Below are 24,527 nucleotides of genomic sequence, written 5' to 3'. Positions count from 1 at the left end.
CGATTGGTGTATCATGTTGAACAGGATCTTACAATTCCGGAGTTTTGTGGTTTTTTTTACACTACCGTTGACGAATAGATATCGTCTCATCAGTTTGAAAATGATAAAATTGGGAATGTGTCAAAGAGACAACAACCCGACCATAGAAAAAAAAACAACAGCAGAAGGTCACCAACAGGTCTTCAATGTAGCGAATAATTCCAGCACCCGGAGGCGTCCTTCAGCTGGCCCCTAAACATATATATACTAGTTCAGTGATAATGAACTCCATACTTATTTCCAAATTGTACACAAGAAACTAAATTTAAAATAATACAAGACTAACAAAGGCCAGAGGTTCCTGACTTGGAACAGGCGCAAAAATGCGGCGGGGTTAAACATGTTTGTGAGATCTCATTATACTTTTGGAAACGTTTTACTTTCAACGCTTTTATATAATTGGCATCATGTTGCGTTTAAGGTAATTTATCGTGTTAATCATAAAAAAGAGTGACGTTTGTTATATGAAAAGTAGGCGATGCTAACCTTACATTCCCACCTTGCTCAATAAGTTTTGCTACCGAGCGATATCCACGATACCTTACACCGACTTATGTTGATTCTGTAACTAATTCTAGACTGTTGATTTTGCAAAAAAAATATTTGAAAGCTGAAAAGCTGAATACCGATGGCATATGTCTTTATTGTTGTTTGTGTTGTTGTAAAGGATAAAAATGTGTCTTTTTGTTTTGTTTTCTATTTGTAAATAACAGAACACAGCATATACAATTGGTTTATTTGCGTATCATTTACAAAATCTACATAAAATAATAAGCATTTCGTTAGACGAAATAAATATGTTGACCTCGAAAATTCAAATAAAAATAATGCCCTTTTCTGAGAAAACATAAGTTTGCTACATGTCATGATAAACTGAATTTTGATATTTGGCACAATAATGAACAGGAATGTTTTCATGGAAATTAACAATATGTGAATGATTTTTATGTTAATGGGACTCGAAAACACAATGGTAGTATGTACTATGCTTTGAATAAATAAAATATTATTAGAAAACACAAACAACTTTTTTAACGAACTACAGAGATATTTATAAAGATTGAGGAATACAAACTGTTTGATTTCAAAATAAATGGATAAGAAACATTATGTGATAAAACCACATGTTTCAACAAAACAATTATGGAAACGATTGGATTAAAATATGTTTACAGCACTTGATTCATACAAAAATAGAAGTTATTTTTGCATACTTTTGTCGACCATTTAAATTATTTTCCTGTTCCCGGGTTAATAAAACTCGTATATATATATTCTATAGAAATAACAAGTAAACAGATTGATTTACATTTTAAAATTGTATAAATTTTCATCATATGACAAATGTGAAAAATTAAAAAAAAAATACACAAAAAGAAAACCAAATAATAGTAATTAAACAATCTAGTTATTGAAAATTATCATTATTAAAACATAACCATTAATCAGTTTGTCATTTGTTTAAAAAAAAAATATCATTTTTTCTCGACAATCAATGAAAAAAGTCTGCGAAGAGTTTATTCTTGCGAGAGAACAAAAGCAAAACATACACCCCACCCTTTTAAACGTTTAATTGCAAACATGTACGCACCTACATGTCTTCTTTGTCATACACTTTGTTAATATTTGAATAGTCGTATAACACTTCAATCAAAAGTCAGTGACAGTTAACAGACATCTTATATTATTTGTAAACATTGTTTGTTGGTGACAGAACAGACATTTTTAAACTGCATTCACTCAAATGTCATGCTACAATATCTATGTAGCTTAACAAAATGAAAAAGATGTCCTTGAAGTGAAAAACGGAAAACGTAAATATCGCGTTTAATTGTTTATCTTCTGGTATCCCTTAAACCAAAATGAAATGTCAATATCATGCTTTTGGAACCGTATGACATGAACTTTAGTAAGCACTGATGTTGTTAGATCATATGAAATATTAATATATATACAAAATATTAACACTAAGCACAAAATACGAAAATTGAGACAAAACAAGAAGCTGACATAAAAAAAATCCTGGACATGTCATAGAATAATCAAAATCTTCAAAACATGAAGCTGTCTTCAAAACGGATAATATAACGAATTATATGGTTCTGGATTTACGCAATATAAAATTTATATTCCAACTACATGTAAAGAGTAATACGAAAATGACGACAACACAAGACACTGGACATTTACCTTAGACACAAACTCGATAAAACATAGAACCCTGTACATTTTAATTGCTGACAGTATTAATGTATAAACACTATGTGACATTTTAATAATTAGTGACTTTCAGCTGGTCTCCTAGGTTTCCAGTAAATATTGCTGACATTGTTTGATATACTGTCTGCTGATTAGATTGTATCTTCTTTAAGTACTGCAATGTATATTAGTCTAGAGCGTTCACTATGAAATACTTATTTATGGACTGTGAATGGTATAGAAATGTTATCTTTCGAATAATAATTTTATGAATGGTAACAATCTTATGACACTCCCTGTGCTTTTCGACACTTACCGACTCTTTAAAAATGTCCAAGGTTCAAACGTTTAAAATCAAAACCAATAGATACTTTCATAATATAATTGGAAAAAACTCTTCGTTTAAACAATATAACATTATAATACAAACTTTACCAGCTTTCACACATGAGACCAAACACATAAAAGCGTTGATAATGAAACATTTTGAAACTAATGTTAAGCTCGAAGCGAGTAGAAGTTTAAGGAATAAAACATTTTGAGACATCAAAGTAAAACGATCTTAACAGAACTTAAATCTAAACTTTCATGAAGGGAGTTGCAATTTTAAGCTCGACTAATATATTCAGTAATGCCAAATGCACCTCTCTCTTCTTTGAAATTGTAAGTATAACTCTACTGAACGGTTTATTTGTGTCATTAAGTGTATGTAAGTAATAACATATTTTTATTTACAAAAACATGTATGAATTCAATGAATAACAGTCCTTTCTCTAATTTGTTTGATTTGAATTCGCTTTTCTGGTATATTTTATATTCCAATTAGCACAGCGTGAGTTACTACTATAACACAAATCAAGTATACAAGTATATACATGGCAGTGATAGTTGAATTTAAGTATAGTATCTTACAATTATTACCCGAAAAAGTTATTTAACTGATGTTAAATGATAAACATGATCACAAAATGAAGGAATGAGATTATAGACAAAATATTATTAACAACCATTTCTGCTTTAAGGATGTAGTAAGGTAATGTTTGGTGAAATTAGATAAATCAAGAATTTAAAATTGATACTTTAAGTTGGAAAAGTATTTTTAAAGAAGCAAAATAAGTTAAAAATGTTGATAATACATGGAGCTCCTTTACGGGACATTTCACTTTTAAAATAATGCGGTAAAAGGCTAACATGGGTAACTCAGACTTTTAACTTATATCTACATTGGTATTATTTGGGTCTAAAATCAAGAGAAAAACAATTAGGAGTCTACTTCAATGTTGTCAAATGACCTTATATTTAGTCTTATATTTAAAGATGTAAAGGTGTTTTGGGGCAAGATATGTTACCTTGTATCGTAAGGAAAAACACCAAAGAACTCGATAATCTGACACAAATTCCAAAACCTCATCTAAGAACATCCTTAACATTCGCATTGCATAGGAATGTAATCATACGTTCTTGGAAAACATATGCATAATAATTATTACATGTATTAAACGCGGTTTGTAGAAAAATATATATGTACAATTAAAACATGTAAAAAAGATATATGAATAGAACACACATTATAAAAAATGGCACAAATTTCGATGAAGGATATTTACATGAATACTTATAACGTTAAATGTCATTTCGTTGTTGTGTATTTACATTCATGTTGATGTGTAGTCCAGTGTTTTAGCTGCAAGAAAGGGAATTCATTTATTACGTATAAACAAAGAAAATAAAAAAAAACACGTGTAGCACGTTGCAGTGCATGAGAAGTTTGGATTGAAACAGTTAATATCAGTAATTACATCGTGAATTTAAAATCATTTCATGAAAAACTGAAACTTATACAACATTGAACAACTTAAACATACCGTTACTGGTATTATCATCAAGGATCAAATTAAAAGCAAGGCTAGTTATTTACATAATATCAGGTAACATTCTTTATCATTGCAGATTGATGACACACCAAGAAGATACATTTGTTACAGGACAGTTGCATGTACAAACGGATGAACTAATTGCAGTTTGGTATTACTGTCATCCATTTTGAACACAAAGTCGGAAGAGGAAAAATTGCCAGAATTATGCAGAAAAAATATCTCTATTCTTATAAACTATACTTGTACATCTGATTCAAAAAAGGAATGCCTTTATTTTGGTTGATGTGTAATACAATTGCACTGTCAACTAAACCAACGTTAACATTTCCTTTGTTTATAATAGCAGATGCCAAATATTTATTGTTGTTAGTTGCGTAATGCCCATATGGTGCTAGCAGCAAACACGTATGATTATCCCTTTAAAATAATTTAAGGACTAATAAGATATGCATATTGATATGATATTTAAACCTATTTATTTTTTGAAATCGTGAATATTGTGATAGTTTTATGTTATATCTATTTTCTTATGTTTAGTTAAATCCTGCTTCATTGATGTATAAAATTCAATGATATTCTCATTTAGCCATGCATACATCAATTTATCAAACCCTGTATTATAAACAAGGACTAACATGACCGGATAGAACTTATATATAACGGTATTGTCAGATATTTTAATGGTGTTGCCGTCACATGTAAGGTTAATCTAGTCATATTAGTCAATATGTTCAATAAACAAGGTTTCCAGATGGAGCAGGTAATAAAAAAAAAGTATCCATGAACAGAATCTTTTATGACATACTGTAAACCAACTTATTTTCGCGGATACTTTATTTTGCGTTTTACCCCTTCTTGACCACTTCGCGACTATTTAATTTCGCGATTTTCGGATTTACTTGATAAAGTTTAATAAAGAAAGATCCAAGGTTGACATATTCGTGACGATTTATATTCGCGTTATTTTTCTACTCGCGAAAGTCGCGAAAATAAATCGCTCGCGAAAATAAGTTGGTTTACAGTATTGAATTTATACAAACCTGGCATTGTTGGGAGCAATACCAAATGCTCTGGCATGTTGAACAGAGGTACAAACTAAACTTTCCACACATTATGCAGTTACCAAAAATATGTTGGGCCTTGGAACCTGCTTCCTGTTGTGGCATACCGCTGCCGTGGACTACTTGTTGTGAATTGGATATCATCCCTTGGGCCTTGGTATTCGACATGTCCGGACCGCAATTTCCCTGTTGTGGCATACCGCTGCCGTGGACTACTTGTTGTGAATTGGATATCATCCCTTGGGCCTTGGTATTCGACATGTCTGGACCGCAATTTTCCTGCTGTAGCTGCTGCTGGTGTTGCTGTTGTTGCTGTTGTATCTGTTGTTGCTGCTGCTGAATTATTTGTTGTACTTTTGCCTGTTGAAAGATTAAACAAATAAATGATGTAACACAGTAATGATGTGTAACACAGTAATGATATGTAACACAGTATGGGAATTCTATATTGTTTTACTGCATGTATCATTGACGAAAGGGATAGAAGTTAACAAGAAGATATAATTGTATGGAATATTCACATGGTTAGACTTTTACTTCTGTTTTTTCAGAAGAATATAAGACTAAATGTATGTATTTGATTGAAAGGCATGTAATGTATATTTTAATGTTATGATGTATTGAGATGCTGAAATGTTTCTAAAACATTTCTTAAGAGAGGGAAAAAAACATGACAGGTAATTGTTGAACATTATATTCTTTCATCTGTCTGGTTGGTAACTGGAAAAAGGAAAAAAGGAAAATAAAAAAAGACTGAACTCAGAGAAAAATCAAATCGAAAAGTCCCTACTCACATGACAAAATCAAATGACAAAACACACCAAAAACGTATGGACATCAACTGTTATACTTGTTAAATGTCGATTGTATTTATAAACAAATAAAATTTTAGTCCTTACAAAAAATGAGCAAATTTGTTTCGACCATTTCTGTAGATGGATAACACATAATGACGTACTAACACATGCACATTATCAGGCTAGTCATAAAGGAGTACAAAATAAAACGTACTGCATTTATAGTTACCCCACTATACACCTCAATACACATTGACCCTTTTAACATTTTATTATATACAAAAATGACGGCTTCCTTACCAAAGACGATTATTATATTCGATAGTATGTAGAACATGGTACCGAATTAAATAAAAAGACATAAAATCAAGGCATCACATGCGTAAAAATCCAAACACCCGTTTAAAAACCAAAAGAAGAAAAATGTAGCGCATTTATAAAATAAAAGAGTGACAACTGTTATGAATTTGAAATATTAAAGCGGAAGCTATCAAAAAATCGTAAAGGTGCTTTGGTACCTTTGGAGATGGATTCGGTTTCGGTAGGATATGCGCAAGTCGTCTTTTTGGGTATCCATTTTCTTGCATTGCGCCCTGAAATTTTAAATTAATTTTGTTTTTATGTATTTGTATTTGTTGAAATGAAATAAAAGAGGCATCCATTTCAATTTCAAATGGGTAATTACCATGTATCATCAAGCTCATTTCACACAGTATCGTTATATCCTATGTGTTTTGTTTTCGCAAGACATAAACAATATCAATTACTTCTACGTTTATACGACCGAAATACGATATAAGTTCATTGTCTCATATTGAGAAATACATTGTAGATATATTGAAAAAACATGGGTATACTGATTGTGATCTAAAATTAAGTCAATCATAAATAAAATTTGATAGAATGTCATAGATTGAATAATTACACCTATAAGTCAGACTTATTAGAACGAACATGGAACAAAATAGGAAAGATGGATTTGCTAATTTTTTTTCGATAAACTGGACGTACCAATTATCTGATGATTTTTTTTCTATTAATAATTTAAAACTCCAAGAGATTTTGATAATTTTAATTACGTCACAGTGATAAATATCGGCATCCATTTTACACGAAACCATTATCATCATTTAGAGCATATTTGGGTATTAAAGTGCTTATTAACCAAACTTCATCACACACAATTGAAATAAAGAAAAAAATACACGATCTTATCATATCTGTCTTGTTCATCTTTGAAAGGTTGTCAATTATTTTCACAGGTTATTGATTTGAAGATAAACTGTAATATGAAAAATATACATTGGGAAACATGTCATCAAGGCATATATCTGTTGTTCTCACAATTTAAGGAATTATCTTTGTATCATAGCACCAAGTAAATGATATATTAGAAATTCGTGTTATTGACTAAATTTCAAGCGGTTTTAAGATCTAAAATTTAGTTACTTAAAAAATATGAAAACATCTACGAACATTTATTGTAAAAATGAGCAGGTTGAATAGAATAATCAAAACGTGCAAATTTCGAATTAGAAAATTAAGTATTGGAAAACAAGCTTTGAGATAGCAAGGACAACTCAATGTTTGATTACGAATTGCTTACAAAAGATATGGGATTAAACGACAACATTCAACCCTCTAATGATTAAGTAGAAAATACCGATATATATATCACAAAAATATCTCCAGATCTTTCAATTGGCGTTTATTCATCATTAAAGTATCTAACAATGATCTATTAGTATGATAAATTAGCTTTCCACTTATTGAACGGTAATCATACTTTAAAACCATTTGCTTTCCTGCGTAGTGAAATGAAAAAGAAATAAGTCATTGCAAAATTTCAAAAATCCTTTTCAAGAATACATCATTAAAGAAATAAAAAAAAGTGCATGTACAGTTATGTTAGGATATTCGCTTCTCTGTTTCAATGTGACAAGCTGTTTACTGAACTAGTGTAAATTGATAGTAGCTAGTCTTTGTTTTAAATATAAACAATTGAACTTTAGGAAAGGAGATGATTATATGTTATATACTTGATATTGCTTTTCAAAATATATGGTATTATATTATAACAGAAACTTAAAAGGTAAGTCGAAAAATTATATGGGACTAAATGGATACAGCCAGAGGGTTCCGAATATCTACCAAAATGTACAAAACAAGTGCGAAATTCATCATAAATGACGTCACTCTGACATCATATAGGACATATCTGTACAGAAATGACTAATACTATATTCTTATATTCTTTTATACAAATAAACACAATATAATTTTACAAGCATTGAGGATTGAAAATTTAAAGTGAAAAACGGTGCGTCCATTATAATTTCGCATTAACCAATCAAACGGCACGACTTAAATTCCTTCTTACAAACTTAAGTTAATACGGTTTTAGAGAGCGCCCATACCATTACTGATGAAAGACAGAAATTACAATTAAATACCAATGTTTAATAAAAGCATTCTATTATTGAACAATAGAAATTTTGTAATTCTTATGTATATTTTAAAGGATGTTGCTAGTATAAAACATGGTTAAACGTTACTAGATCATCGACAGAAAATGCCAGGAAAATAGAAATGTACGTTCTAATAGATATATTCAATGTTTGTTCTGGGGTGCCAACTAAAATTCTCGAGAAATTTGTTTTTTATCGAGATTTTGTTTTTCAAAGTATTGACAAATGTACGATCCTTATATACATTGGACATGAAAGGAAATTCTGAGTTCATACATTATGTCAAATAGTAAGATGTTTTCATTATGATTATTTAAGTAGTACTATGAAACTATAGCAAAACATGACAAAAAAGACTTTTTTAAACAATAACATAGATCTAATTACTGCACACTTCTCATATAATATTTATCTTATGCTGTACATTGCAGTTTTAATTCCTCATTGTTTATCTTGGCCTACATCTAGAATTCAACATGGTTGAGATTTAAACATTCCACAATGCGTCAATTTTCAAATTTTTCATTTCCTGTAAACAAAATGGTACAGAAGCACCACATAGATCTAACATATCTTATATAAGTTTATCCGATTTTTTTTTTAATTCCATGGTGGTGTCAATTTATTTTCGATTATGAGTTTGACTGTCCCTTTGGTATCTTTCGTCCCTCTTTTATAGACCTGTGTTTCTCATTTAAATATTCTAACTAATGGGGTGATACTGAAATAATTTTATTTTCATAGACGCCGCGATGCCTTATTTGACTGAAAATAAAATATCCATCTAATAGCTGGCAATCGATTACTCTTTCTCCATTTCTCGTAAATGATCATGCTGATATAGCGGAATACCACTGATCACATATGTTTTCTAGTCATGCAAATTAGTATAACACCTTATCATTCCTTTTGTCATAAGATCCTATCTTGATTGACGTTCCCCATAAAATCCCACCACTCATTATTTTTTAAAGCCAAGAATGTGTATTTATATATGGATATTCATAGATATATATTTTAAACGTTATATTATCAAAAATTGCAATAAGACAAGATCAAAAATCGCTTCAGGTCAAAATGGCCTTAGATATTTTAATTCTTTGTCCATTTACGAAATTATTAAACTTGTTATCATGATGCAACGTGTGATATAGTGAGTAAAGGTGTTTTCAGATTTTTACTCTGTCACAGCTAATTTCGTTTATGCCTTGTTGATCTCTGTGATGTGATATGCCCCCTCGATTTGGCCCCTTGATTTGCCACGTGGTATTTTAATATTTCACGTAAGTACATAAAAAACTAAAATTTTAATAAGTAACTGATCATCAGTGAATAACTTAATAAATAAAACAAAGTACTTGTATGTGATATTAAACTTCAAACGATGAACTAAAACTGTACTACACAATAATTGTATTAATACAAAAAATGTCAATAGTAACCACGAATATCAGTACGGAACCATATTGTAAACCAAAATAGAGTATTTCATATTTTGGTAATTCAATGTGTAAGTTGTTCTTTAATGAAAACATTGCAGCCTTTAATAAAAACGCTGAATATTAAAACAAAATGGCACATGATTTACATAATTACTGATATTTCTTGTTTGTTTGGGAAAATAAATAAAATCGTGATCTATTTGCTAAATTACCAATCGTAACAATATAATAAAATAAACAATATATGTGATAAAATATTTCAAAGCAATGTAAGCCATGGTTGCAAGTAAAAATTTAATAAAAAACTAGATGATTGTTATAAGTGAAAACAAATGCAGCAAAGTTAAAATATCAAGAAGATATAAAAAAAATGTTAAGCGGACATTTCAATGTGGTTCTAATGTATACAAGCGCCGGATATAAAAGAGCAGTGCAATTAGACAACATTACTGCCAATTTTCGAATTTATCGGGATCCAAAGACTAATAGGAACACTTTGGAGAACAGAGTAAAAACAAAACGTATGTCAACTTGTGTTTAATAAATGAAAGATGATAAACAATTTCGCGGTTAAACACACTTTAAATGAAATGAGTCTTCAAGAACATTTATGCCAGTGATCTGCAGATTTCGAATGACTTTTTTTCTCTCAGGGTCTTTTCATATAAAAAAAAAACGTCTTTATTTTTCCATGTTTTTTTTTGAGTATTATGAACAAGTAATGCAAGGGCCAAAACGTCGGTCTATAAATTCCCAACCTTGAATAAACCAAAGTTTCCTTTCAAGCTATGCGCTTATTGATTGATATGTCATTTTGCAAAATCAACGCCTTCGAATATGAAAGTACGTTTATTTTCTTTCTTCATTCACAAATTGTAGTCACCACTTTTTGACATATCAAATACCAGAACTTCAGTTACGTTTTAATACTACGCATGATATCAAGTGTTTCTCCTTTAAAACCGTTTGAGTGATTGTAATATTTGCACAACACAATAAATACTTGATAGCTTAAAACGAAAACTTAACAGTCCTGGATTAGCCGCAAGCGAGAGGTCTTTTATCGTAATAAACGACCCATAATTAAAACATTTGTAATATCGTGCAGTCGATCAATCGAAATCAAACTCAATACCTCAAACACTACGTATGTTTATAGGTCACTGTCCTATGTTTATATCTTTATGTGGTTGTTTTCTGTTTACATATATTTATGTCATTGCCTTTTCGTTTATCTTATTTCGTTTTCAGTGAATTTGTTTTTCAAAAATTATTGAAAATTAATTGAACATTTTATCAATACTGGGAGCGATTAGGAACTTGACACAGACAATTGTATGAAACATGTTTATAGACCACATAAAACGTCTTGTATTCGGTGTCTAATAAACGAACCAATAATTTTGTTCATGAAGGTTAGATTCTAGTTCATAGTTTTTTTTAATGAAAATACAGTTTAAAATTTAAAATTAAGGAGAGCATCGCATCGTTCTCGGTTAATCATGCTATATAGAAGCGAAAATTGGACTTTCTTACGGCAAATAGCTATATGGTTTTTTTAATGAAATAACACTGTTTGAAATACAGGCCACACCAACGAAAACACCAAAAATTGAATAAAAACAAAAATCCAAAAAAGAGAAACCATAACAAAAAAGAACGAAAACATATACGTAACAGTCCATATAACACCTACAAACCAAAGATTATTTTTTGAATCCAATGTCAATAGCAATATGCATAACGAGGAGGCGACAGGAGGCATTTATAGTCGCTGACATACAGTAAAATGTGTCTGTATGTATTTAAGAATTGAATGCTTCTTTTTGTAAATTTATTGGGTGGTAAAAGCGTTGACCGAAGTACATTTTGTATGAACCGCGGAAGCGCTTCATTCTAAAAATTTACGCACGGTCAACGCTTTTACAACCCTATAAAGTTTCAAAAAGAAGTATTCAATACTTATAATTACATTTTTTTTAGCTAAAATCATGAAAACACGATTTTTATCCAGTTTAATTTAATTCACCTGTGCACTTTTTTGTGGGACCTCGTGTCATCATGCATGATAAATGTTATTGTCTGATGCAATTGTTTACGGAATAACATGTTAGCCAATCAGAATAACGTATTATAATGAAACCTACATCTAATGTAATTATTGTTGTTTTAACATGATAATCATGGTATTGAAGTACTATTATGACATAGTATTCTCCCATTATCGTATGTAAGACAAAATTTTCCGATTAAACCAATCAACTTGTTATATGATAGCACAAATGAACGCAATATGACCGAATTTAAATATAAGATATTATTTAAGATTCATGTGAAGATAAGAAGCTTTGTATTGACAAGGTAATCACGGCATACCTTTATCAAATATGCATTTAAAAAACTAATGTTTATCAACATCCTAGAACTTTTATCACTATAAACGCTTTTATTTTAGTTTTGCTTTCAAGGGAACACATCGTTTCCTTATGTTCGAAGTTTAACTCCAAATCTGTTAAGATGATCACTTGCTACCTTGAAAACTCAAATTAAGAGTTCAATGTTTCCTGCTTTTTGTATATAAAAATACTGTTTTATACCTCATTTTAATAAAAAAATTAATTCCTTTACAAGTTGTCCATAACTTTTATAATCAAAAATCACAATGAATACATGGAAATATATAAAAAAAAATCATTGTACCTAAACATCAAGCAATTATTTTATGAGAACTGCTTTTTTTTCTTCACTTCTAACACATCAAAATAGTATTGTAAACTTTGAGAATAAATTAAACTGTTTAACTAGTATGTATACACTGCAAAATTTCATACGACGATACAGGAAGTTTTTAAATAATAGATATTGGAAAACAAACTGAAGAATAAAGTTGGAAAAGATACAACAAAAACACCACATTCATTAAAAAAAAAAGAAGAATACAGTATCATGCAAAAATGATAATACATACACGTTTGTTGAAATGATCCACACCAAAAAGGCTACGTTTAAAACAATTTTAAAAGTTAAACTAAAATATCGAAGCTAATACAAACTAAAGATGGAAGGAACATGGTATATGTACAAAGGCATTTTGTAAAGGAATGGATGGAAAATCACAAAAAGCATTAAAATTCAAATAAAATTGATTTGCAGGGTTATCAAATATTTTAAAAGAAATATTTATGGGAAAACAAATTTCATCGGAGATTTTAATTATTATCTATGCTCTAAAGTTGACATGCTTAGTTATATGTTGAACTATGCTTGCATGAACGAGTGCGTTTAAGTTGTTATTAGATTCTTCTGAATTATCTGTGCCAACTACCTGTTGAAATCTTGCAGCAGACCCTGGTGGTTGATGTACCATTTGTTGATGTGCAGAAACAGGAACTAATATTTGTTGGTTTTGTATATGTTGTGCTGTCTGGAACTGTGCTGGCGGGGAATGAAATGATTTCGGACCTAAATAAATAATAATGTAAATGTTCATATCATACGTGTCATATTGTTATTAATTATTTGATTTTAACAGTCAGCCAGTCATATTTTATACATTTTTTATTTTAATTATTAATGGTTTAATTGAATAATGAAATAGTCATAATGTTAACTACTAGTATATATGTGTGCATGCTTTTTTTTTTATCACATAAGTGCACTAGTTAATCAATTACGAATGTGAAACGAAAATTTGTATCTGAACAGTTCTAATCTCAAGTTCTTACAAGACTGAAAAAAGTTATCAAGGAATTTTTAGTCTATCAGTCAACTTTCAGACTAATCCACTATATTCAATAATGTTCAGACAGCTCTCTCGCAGTCAATGATAATCTGTTCAGTCTATATTCAGACTTTTCAGTAGTTAATATTTACCTTTACAAGTCTGCATTGGACTGAATTGTCTAAAAAACTTCTGAACAGTACTGAATTGACTGTAAACAAATTGTTTGAACAGCTCTGAATTTACCAAAGTGGATAAGTCAGAAAAATTGCATGAAAGTCTGAACATAAAAGAATAACTCATTGCTGATCACAACTAAAACCCTTACTAGTGCTGATGTGAACGTTGTTCACTTTCCAAGTACAAACACAATTATTCGTCACGTTGTCATAATTGTTTAATACATGTGTATTTAAAAAAGAGGTTATTCCTTCTGTGAATAAAATATGTAGTTTTTTTCATAGTTGATTGTTTGTAACTTGCATTCAACTGCATGTGTACCTGACGAAGATAATTCGCGGTAAAAAAACGTATTCGGCGAATAAAAAGTGAAATTATGATTCAGTGTTTAAACAAACCTTCGTGATACGGTCGTTGGGACATCGGATTTTGAGGAAGCATTCCAGGCTGCATATGGATATTCTGAACTCTCGGTGCATTATTTGATACAGCGACCGGGGAATGCTGATAATGCATCTGTGGTGTTTGATATATATTTGGAATAGTTCTTCTTGGATCATTGCCTCTGATTACTTGATTTGATGGCACTGTAGCTGCACCGATTAGCCGAACACTATGTGGTAGGTGAGCAGGATTTATAGATGGTCTTGTGGATGATACAGGATTATTAGGTCGGGCATTGACTTCCCCAGGATGTGGAGATCTCTGTAGTACAGTTAACAATTGACCGCTTGGATATTGTGGAGGATTTCCTGTTTTTGAAAGAGTGTGCATGCTTGGTCGAGCTGCAGGAACTATTCCTGGACCATTTTCTAACATAAGTTTGTTCTTGTGCATTTCAAAGTTAGTAGTATCTGCAAAAGAAGGTTTCGGTATGCTATTTGGTTTTTGCGAATTATTCATCATTGTTGGTTTTGCTATTTTGAACTGCTGATAATCCTGTTCTAATCGTTCCTGTTTTTGACGACGTCTTATAGCTTCACCCAATTCTTGTTGTATGGCATTTTCAGTAATTTTACTACATTTGGCCACCGCTTTTGTCTGCTTAGTGGCTGGTATGCTGCTATTTATATGCTGAGGTCTAGTCTGAGGAGTAGCAACTATGTGCTGCTGCACTTGTGTAGGAGACACAGCTGATTGAAAACTTGACTGTATGGGGGTATTCGTGGTTAAATTACAAGGTTTGCCAAATTGCTGTTGCAAATTTATGGGGGAACCTAGATGACTATCTCTAGCAGGAGCTGATAGAGCTCTTGAAGTACTGATATCAGATATGCTAACGACTTCACTACCTTGACTTTTTGACCTCTCATTCTTTACAGTTATTAATTTTCCTGGTACCTCAAACGGTTTTTGTGCATGTGCAGCCGTTAACGGGCCAGACATAGAAGCTCCTTTAAATCGAGTTGGAGGTGACAATGGACGTTGTCGAGAAGAAAAAGGGCCGGTCGGTCGAAGGTTATTAGGAACTGTTCTCGAATTGATCTCAAGCGTCCTTAGTATTTCTTTCGTGTCTTCTCTTTTACACGAATGCGCAGGAGGTGGAACTTTATTCTTTTGACCATATGAAGTAAACACTTTTGACGCCGCAGCTTTGCAATTGTTTTGTATTACTTGTAATTGTGCATCATTACTAGACACATTACCACGGTTCGTTAGATTCATTCCAGTAGCAGGTGTTGGACGTTTATTTGGCCCAAGAGGAGATGATAAGAGCAAATTACGCAACATTTCTTCTTTTTCCTTCAGTAACAGCATCATTTGTCCTGCTTCGCGATTTCTCATTTCAAGTTCATGTTTCAACTGTTTGATATCATTATATGTTGCTTCCACTTCTGGTCCTAATAAGCGTGATTTACTAAACAACGGTCTATTTGTTTTAGAAACAGAGGACACTGGAACCAACGGAGGAATATTCTTATGATAATCGTTTGTTTTTGGAGATGTTATTTCATTTGTTCGCTGCTTTTTGGTAACAGGTTCTTGTGAAGCAATATTGTCTGGAATGCGTTCTTGTGGTTGATTGCTATCAACTGAAGGTGAATACCTTGATGCTACAGTTTCCATTGACTGGCATGTTGATATACAAGAGGACTCGGTATTTAGGTCTGTCGGTATTTGAGCAGATAATAATAAATGACTCGAAGGTTCATTTGATAAATTCCTGGAATTTTCTGTCAATCCCTCATTGCAATTTGTAGCTATTGAAGTTGTGCTATTTGTGTTTTTAGTAACGCCTAATACACCTGTTGATATAACGGCAGTAGTGGTAGGAATGGTTGGTTCTAGTTGTTGCATAGCTTCTCCCTTATTTGAATTATTTTCATTAATGGACCCGTTTGTAATGTCAGTTCCAACTATTTTATTAGTCGAAATACTCGATTGGTCTACTTCTTTTAAACTATCAGGAACATCATTTGTATTAAAAACTATATCGTTATCTTGATTCAGTAGGTTTGATGGAGTTTCGTCTGATTGCATAATGAAATTGATTGAACCAGAAATGACATCGTCATCCATGTTAATCGATTTTTCATAACCTTTGTCAGCATCATTACTCGGTTCTGTAGTAATTATTTGGGTGCTCTGATCCATGACATGGTCTAAGCATATTTCTGATTCAATGTAGCAACTTGGGACTAATGTTGTTGTGATGCTATTTACTTCAACGGTATCTACATCTGCTCCAAAATTTTCTGAAAATATTTGTAGCATTTTAAGAAAGATTTGTTTGAATGGTATACAATACCTTGTAAAACTGGACATGTATAATAGTGTATAGTGTATGTTGTAAAAGTGTTTTATGCTTTTGAAAAATGAGTGAGGTGTATGTTGAATGTTGAAAAGGTTAAAAAAAAGAAAAAAAAAAGTTAAATGTTTTAAAGCAAATACAATGCATACCCTGAAAGAAAACAGACTTCCACTCGAATATTCGAACTAGACGAAATTAAAACATATCAATGGTATACATTTGTAACATTGATCTTAATTAATTGACAATAATTTGCAACTTATTAAATCTTGATAATACATAAATATACATATCTCATCCTTAAGTTTTAGTTTAAATTATCTGTATTTTGGTTTCAATTTTAGCTATAGATTTTTTAGACAGATTTTTGTATTTCTTTCTCTATTTGTTCTTTCTTTTATTTTAATTTGATTCTTTATTAATGAGAAGTTATTCTATATATACCAAAATCTTCATTCATCACCACCGGTGTAACTTCAGAATCTTCGACTTCATGCTCAATGACCGTCATCTGAACATCTGTATTCGACTCAAGATTTGGAATACTCTCTGTCGTTGAGTTGTTGTCTGACTTTTCATTGTTGCTTGCAAGTGATAGGCTGCAATGAAAATACAACTTATTTAAAATCAAGAATACGTACTTTCTATTGATTAACGAAAAATTACAATTGACAAAATGCCCAGTGCATTCATTTCATCGTTTTGGATACCCTAAAACCCATTATTTTCATCTCCCGGCTATGGAAAGGAAATCACAAATTAAAGTTTTATCTGAATTATGTTTTTGTATATGTTCATGTTGCTCATTCTCTATTTTTTAGTATATAGCAACATGTGAGGTTATTTGTATTTTGTCTTCGTTTGATGTAATGTTATTGTCTGTTCTTCGTTTAAATGTTATTGTCGATTAACGTTTTTGACTACAGATTTATAAATTTGCTTTACCGTTAAACTGGTTTTTTTATATATAAATCTTACTACATTATGAAATATTTATGTATTGTTTGTTCGAGAAATTAAAAAAAAAATCCGAATGTTGTGTGATAAATTCCCCAAGATGTAATTTAACACATACAATGTAAACCAAAATTAATGCTGATGTCACAACCAAGTGAATTTGATTAAAATATTGCTACCACATGATTCTTAAAACTAAATATAGTTGACCGTGGACTAATTATTTCTAAAAAATTCCCGCGATGGAAAACAACTTTACAACGTGTCTGCGGTTATGAAACTTTAATAAAGAAGTCAAGGACAAGCCGAAGTTATGATAGACAAAATGCGCATGTTTACAAGATATTTACCTTAAAGCGTTCTTGCCTTCTGAAATATATTATTATAACTAATAGTACATGCTGTCGTCGTTGCAGATACATAATTTAAACTTCTGTGTCTAGAAATTTGCCATATTGAAATCCCAGTCAAAAACATGAATAACTAATGAAACAAAGTTTTCGAATTGAAAACAATAATATCAATAAAAAATATTAAAGTATTTTTACCTAGAACTATCATTTTGGTCGTTGTCTTCTATATTTGAGAGTACAGGTGCACCGTGGTCTTCAACTACTGTATTAAGTAGATACGGCTGGGTAGTTTCAGGAGGAATGGAATGTTCATTCTGTCGGATAGTTTCTTGTGGATTTCTGTAAACATCCTGATGAGTATTATCAGGAGGATTTACAGTATCAGTGTTACAAACTTCCAATGTCTTTTCAATATTACTAATGTCTATTACATTGGTATCTTTTTTGTCGTCATAAGTAGTATTTTGGTCCTTGTATTTCTTTTCCAACCAATTAAATTGAGGGAACTCTTGTTTAATTCTGTCCATATCACTTTTAGAATCCACCATTAGGTTTCCCTTTTCTTGCCGTCTACGTTTAGGGGGCAATATTTTTGGTAGGTCATCTTCGTCTGAAATAAATGATTTACCCTTCTTAACAATATATTTTCATAGAAAATTGGCTTACAAAATCACATTTATTGTGAATAAATATTACATCACCACATTCGTCAAATACCCACTTGAAAATGAAGTATAGTCTTAAATGGTAGTTTTGGTTTTAACACCGTTCTGACCAATCATCCATTCAGTTATGAGAAGTGTGTCTGTCAATTTGTAAACTACTAATGCCGCAAAATAAGTACTGATCAGACAGTTCCCGTTAGTCAATTCAGTTCTGTCCATTAGCTTTTCATACATTAAAGTCAATGTATATAGATGCAGGTAAATACTGAACAGTTAAAACATATACTTAACAGATACTAATTGACTGCAAGCAAACAGTGCAGAATTTACCGCAGAACTAAAAATTGGCCGAAGACTTAAAATGATTTAATGATATCATCTGCAGCCTGTTCAGGTCAGAATTATTATAGAAATCTTTGCAAATAATGTTGGAAACTGAACAATATGAATTTCGTACCAGGACTTAAATTCGTTACTGTATGTCTTAAAATTTGATAAGAAATTAACTTTTGAAGTTTTATAAATGTGGTTCAAAAATATACTTGATTTATGTAATTTTAGGTTACGTAGAATAATAATAGTATTGATAGAACAAAAACACTTATTGATATGATAGCATGTGATAAATTACTTAAAAGAAAACAAAATGAGAATCTAAAAAAATAATTTTAGAAATGATGACAGTGAACTGCTTTTATTTACATTCAATTTGATACAATTTTGCAAAATAAGTTTTTGAAATAATTGATTCCTAGTGAAAATTTGTACACGAAAGTACTAAACAATAATTAAATTAAGCATACAAATCAATTTTCTTTTAAACAAAATTCTATTTAGTATTACCCATTTTGAAGACATCAACTATGCTGAATATTTTTGTTTTTTAATATCAATTAAGCAAATTAAAGACTTCAATGTAATCATTAGATAAAAAAATCCACAGTGATTAAATATATGTAGTTCCTACACATGCATCTGAAGCAAAAAAAAAATATATATAGTTGTATAACGTCTTGTGGCAAATTAAATAACTGACAGAAAAGGCCGATTCCTCTGCAAAATAAGTTATAATCCTGTTTTGGACAAGACAAACATACTGGCCTGAATATTGAACTTGTTCGATATGATGGTTACAACCCACAGAAAGACTTGTCAACATTCCCAAACAATTTTTTATGACGGCTAGTCCACTTATTCTTCCTGCTTTTTTTTATTATGTCACGTGCTTAGCAGAGAAGCAGCAAATACTCTTTCAAAGTTTGTGGTTTGAAACGGCCTGGTGTTCACATCAAATTCTTACAGGAGGAAATGCTATCACGAGACCACTGAAACGTTATTTGGAGGTAAAACAGGGGGACATAAATAACTTTGATTACAACACAAACAAATTGTTGGTGCAATGAGTGTTTTCCTTAAGATTTAAAAAAAACTTCAAATGCTATAAAGGGATTCATAATGTAGTGTTTACCGCCACATATAAATCCATTTAAAACTCTTTAAAAATCAAAATACCACTCTCTTCCCCAAAACGTAAGTAGTACATGCATAAATTATTAATTATTTTCGTCATATATGTTTTGCAAAGATAGACAACGCAATTTAACATTGTATACCTCCTTATACGGCTCAAACGTTGTCATTCTCACTATGAATATGAACATATTACGACACCAATACATTCATGTCATTTGAAATTAGGATATGTATCAATTTTTGGGGAAATATTGTGAGTATCTTGGTTTTACGATTAAAAAGCTCATGATAAAATAAGTTTGCTATAAGAATTGTTCAAGTTCATTTCCCCATGATATTATGCATAGAGACAGTTTTTGTTAGTGTTCCCACGATAGCTATAAATAAACACCAACATCAATGAAAAATGGATTGCCTATGCATAAACATATATTGTTTGCTGAGCGTAAACCATGTCATATACATGCTTATACACGAATGACCTACGATAGATTTCAATGACTCTAACTTATCTTATTCTATTAATAACAAACGCCTTACGTATAGAATTGTGATTGGTTTAAATAATAAACGTCACAATAAATGAATTTAAATGATAATAACGTTGATTAAATCGCCTACCTCCTGATATCACGTGGTTTATATCGTATACATAAATCCCTCGACCATGTCAACTTATAAAAATGCGCATGCTTTGTTGTTATAACTTATACTTATGTCACACTGCCTTGTAAATCGGGAGTGTATTATTATTATTATATTTACCTGCAGAAAGATAAACATGTGTCTGTTATCGTGTGTTATCTCGGAAAGATAGACCTTGTCCTACACACATATGTTCAAGTCTCATTTTATCAGTAATTTAACTCGAAAATTATCACACTTAATATTCGCTTTACATGTAAATCTCGTCATGTAAATTTCATCATGTTAATTCGTCAATTAATTATCCGGAAGGCTATTTACAAGTACTGTTTTCCAACATACACATATGTGTATTTAGTTTGTAGATCAATATTTTATGAATGTGTCATTCTTTTAACAAGTTTGTAAAAGCTGCTACTTAACCATGTAAACGTTTATCAACTAACAATAAAACGATGTAGAAAATAAAGCATTGTTTTATTTTATTGGCGACATATTTAAAACTTTATACACAAAAATTTCCTTGTCATTGATTTTAAAACCGAATAAAAATATCTTTTAACAATGACACACTTATTAGTGTTCAGGTGAGGGATCGAATAAGTTAAATAATATTATATCAACAAAAATTGAAAAAAAATCCCCATCTACTATAAAACTTTTGCTTAAACGTGTTGTAATGCCAAATGAACAGGATGGTGTCTTTTTCGTATTTTATTCCAATTAAGCGTATTGGTGTGTTTAAATGAAGAAAATAGTAGCCATTCTAAAGCTGAATAGCTTTTAACACTCGTGAAAAGCTAAAACCCATCTAACGAATTAATAACAGTAATCATATTCCTAACTTGGTATAGGCATTTTAATAGGTAGAAAATGGTGGATTGAACCTAGTTTTATAGCTAGCTAAACGTCTCACTTGTTCATTGTATTAACACGATCCCTTCTTTATAGCTGAATTGTTCTTGATTGGGTCATCAAACAATTTACGTTATTTACCATGACGTAGCCAATTTTTACCAACTTCTGACCTTTTAGTATACCCTAAGTATCTTTCCTATTTGCTTGTTTAAGGGCATATCAGACTCAGTGGACTTGAATGTTAACATACGGTGTCCTATTGAAAAAATATTTAAACACAATCAAAGGTATTTCTTCAAAATAATGTGCAGGATTTGCAAATTAAAGCCTTCATGGGGTCTGTGCTTCCTTTTGTATTTATTTATTTTGGTTTACTTTCATCCATAAGGATCAAATAACCATCGATTGTTTGTAACTATTTGACTAAATTATAAGCATACATAATTCATGAATCATGTATAAAATATAAAAAATACTATATCATACAGCGGAATTGAACTTTTATAAACTTTAGAAACATATTTTTGCAATAAAAAAGGAAACATAATATCTTTTTTTACCTTGACTTATAGTTTGACTAGTTCAACAAACAGATTAAAAAGTTTTTGCAACACAACTTAAAAAAAGGGAAATACAGAGTACAATCCTCTTAAATGAGACAAGTCTTTTCAGGGTATCCCATTGTATTTAAAGGTTTAATCCTTATCTTGTTGTAAGGTTGAATTTTTTACCGATTCTGAACGTCCTAACATAATTAGAAAACGTTGACCACAGAATGATTTGGTTAATGTGTTTTACGTTATATTTTTTTTTTTATTATAGCACATAGGTTTCTTTGTACTATGGATACCTTGCATTTTAATGGTTGTAAAAAGTCTGAATGCAAGCCTTATTCGTTTTACATAAGAACTAAATGTTCACGGGTAACTTAATAATACATCTACAGTATATGTGTTAATACCTCTTTGGCTCTCTGAGTTGTGTAAACAGTATATCTGGTAAATTGCGGGGTGGTTGTGAATTTGAAAAGTAAATGCAACAGTAGTAAAGTGCTGTACACAAAATAGTGAATAGATTGAGAGAAAACAAATCCGGGTTGCAAACTTAAACAAATAAAACGCATCAATTATAAACATGATAAGAGGAATAGAAAGAAGTGTCTTCAAGAGAATCATCTGTGGCTCTCGGGGCAAACTGTATAGATTGTTAATTAAAGTACGAAATTGGAAAGCATCTATAATCGAGGAGTCCAACAGGTAGAGCCTATCTAGCTATGGTGGCTTCGGCTGTTATCAGATTTTTGGTCGGGTTGTCTCTTTGACATATTCCCTATATAACAATATAAAATAATACTAGTTATAGTTCTTCTTCTATGCTAGTTGCGGAAACGGTTGCAATGTAGAGGGAACTCTTTTGCGCCACTAGTATTAATATTAACAAGTGAAATTTTTTTTTTTTTGTACAAGTCTAGTCGATGTAAATATGCATATCAACTTACCCGGATATAGAAATCTAACGCATAACACATTATTTGTGTTTTCAACGTATATTTGTTCCACCTAACAGAAGTTCTAATGGAAACTTTATTATAAACATTGTCATAATACCTTTACCTGTGGGAACAAATATTCTATACCATTTATTCTGTTAGGAACATATACTGTAATATTTATTCCTGTTGAAATAATATTCCAGAATATTCTTTCCTTTTGGAACTTATGTTATGAAGGAACTTCTATTCCGTGACAGTGTTATAGTTGGACATTAGAACATGTAAAATACGCCATCATGATAATTAAAAAAGGTATGCGTAAGTCCTTGCAATTGGCGAATTTTAAAATAAACGAATCCCTACACGAAATTCATGTATATTACTCTTCTGTTGTTTGAATGTTAATTCTATCCTCACTTTTAATAATACTCAAATAAAAATGTAAAACGTGATAACTTATGTTCGACACAGTTAACATTGTATATGTAAGTCTAAAAGTTTTATTGTTAAAAAAAGTTCAAATTTCACACGTCATCTTAGTTCTAAATGATAGATTTTTTATTAAAAGAAGTATAATAATTGTGCAAACATATGTTGTTTCAGTGCTAACAAATGTTAAAACGTGCATCTCTTAAAATAGGAAAATATGTCAATAGGTATGATTCTGTTATGTGGAAAAAATTGACGCAAGGCATATAAAGGCACTGGCACGTCGGCAAAGTCGTTTGATTTTCTAAAAATACATCAAATACAACAACACGAAAAATGAAAAGATGAAAGTTGTCAAAGGTACCAAAATTACAATTCAATACGCCAGACGCGCGTTTCGTTTACCTAACACCCATCAGTGACACACATATTTAAATAGTTTTAAAGCCAAACAAGTCTTAAGTTGAAAAGCATTAAGGACCCAAAATTCTAAAAAAGTTGTGCCAAATACGGTTAACTTATGTAATCAATTCCTGGGATAAAAAAAATCCTTGGTTTTTCCAAAAATCTAAAGTTTTGTCAATAGGAAATGTAAGAAAATGAAAATGAACCAACCGCCTTGTGATTAAAAATTTTTTTAAAACATAAAATTCTTATTTGAGTTATAATTGTTGAATTAATCAACTTCCTGTTAGGCATTGATTTTATCATTAATTTTCTGTATGTTGACGTAATATGCATCTTGTAAATACTTTAAGATCAATTAACTATGAATATTGTGCATTTTTTTATAATTAAGAACAAGCAGTAAAGATTTACGATCAATGTACATGTTGAAATAAAAAACCGATAAAAATTATACAGGATAGTTTTCTAAAACAAAAGTTGGCAGTGGGTTCAATTGGTACGTTATTGTTATTTAAAGTATTTGGTAGGAGGAACAGGTGGTTGCTTACATCCGGCTGATAAAAGCAAATGCAAACCACCATGAAAACACATTCTAAACAAAATGATTATAAAAATAAGAAGATTTTGGTATGACTGCCAATGAGACAACTGTCCACTAAAAACCAAACGACAAAGTAATGAATAACTATATGTCGCCGTATGGTGTTCCGC

General features: G+C 30.9%; 1 protein-coding gene across 9 annotated transcripts in view; it reads right to left on the bottom strand.

Annotated features, from left to right (window-relative positions):
• Positions 1 to 758: 758 nt before the first annotated feature.
• The window catches only part of LOC134680897 (uncharacterized), a 55,930-nt gene continuing 32,161 nt past the window's right edge, over positions 759 to 24,527 (bottom strand). For 4 of the 9 annotated variants that reach the window (XM_063540183.1, XM_063540182.1, XM_063540185.1 and 1 more), the window contains 7 exons: positions 18,042 to 18,456; positions 16,981 to 17,135; positions 14,183 to 16,480; positions 13,209 to 13,345; positions 6,492 to 6,566; positions 5,156 to 5,536; positions 759 to 3,922 (listed from right to left, as the gene is read on the bottom strand). In XM_063540183.1, the coding sequence (XP_063396253.1) occupies positions 3,869 to 3,922; positions 5,156 to 5,536; positions 6,492 to 6,566; positions 13,209 to 13,345; positions 14,183 to 16,480; positions 16,981 to 17,135; positions 18,042 to 18,456 (3,515 nt within the window). In that variant the 3' untranslated portion in view covers positions 759 to 3,868. Of the gene's footprint in view, positions 3,923 to 5,155; positions 5,537 to 6,491; positions 6,567 to 12,851; positions 12,883 to 13,208; positions 13,346 to 14,182; positions 16,481 to 16,980; positions 17,136 to 18,041; positions 18,457 to 24,527 lie in introns of all 9 variants that reach the window. The other 5 variants (XR_010100532.1, XR_010100530.1, XM_063540187.1 and 2 more) reach the window with 5 other exon arrangements.

The sequence above is a fragment of the Mytilus trossulus genome, chromosome 8, assembly GCF_036588685.1.
Source record: "Mytilus trossulus isolate FHL-02 chromosome 8, PNRI_Mtr1.1.1.hap1, whole genome shotgun sequence".
NCBI classification, from domain to species: Eukaryota; Metazoa; Mollusca; class Bivalvia; order Mytilida; family Mytilidae; genus Mytilus; species Mytilus trossulus.
The sequence above is the reverse complement of the archived record's forward strand: the minus strand, read 5'-3'. Positions and strand labels throughout refer to the sequence as shown.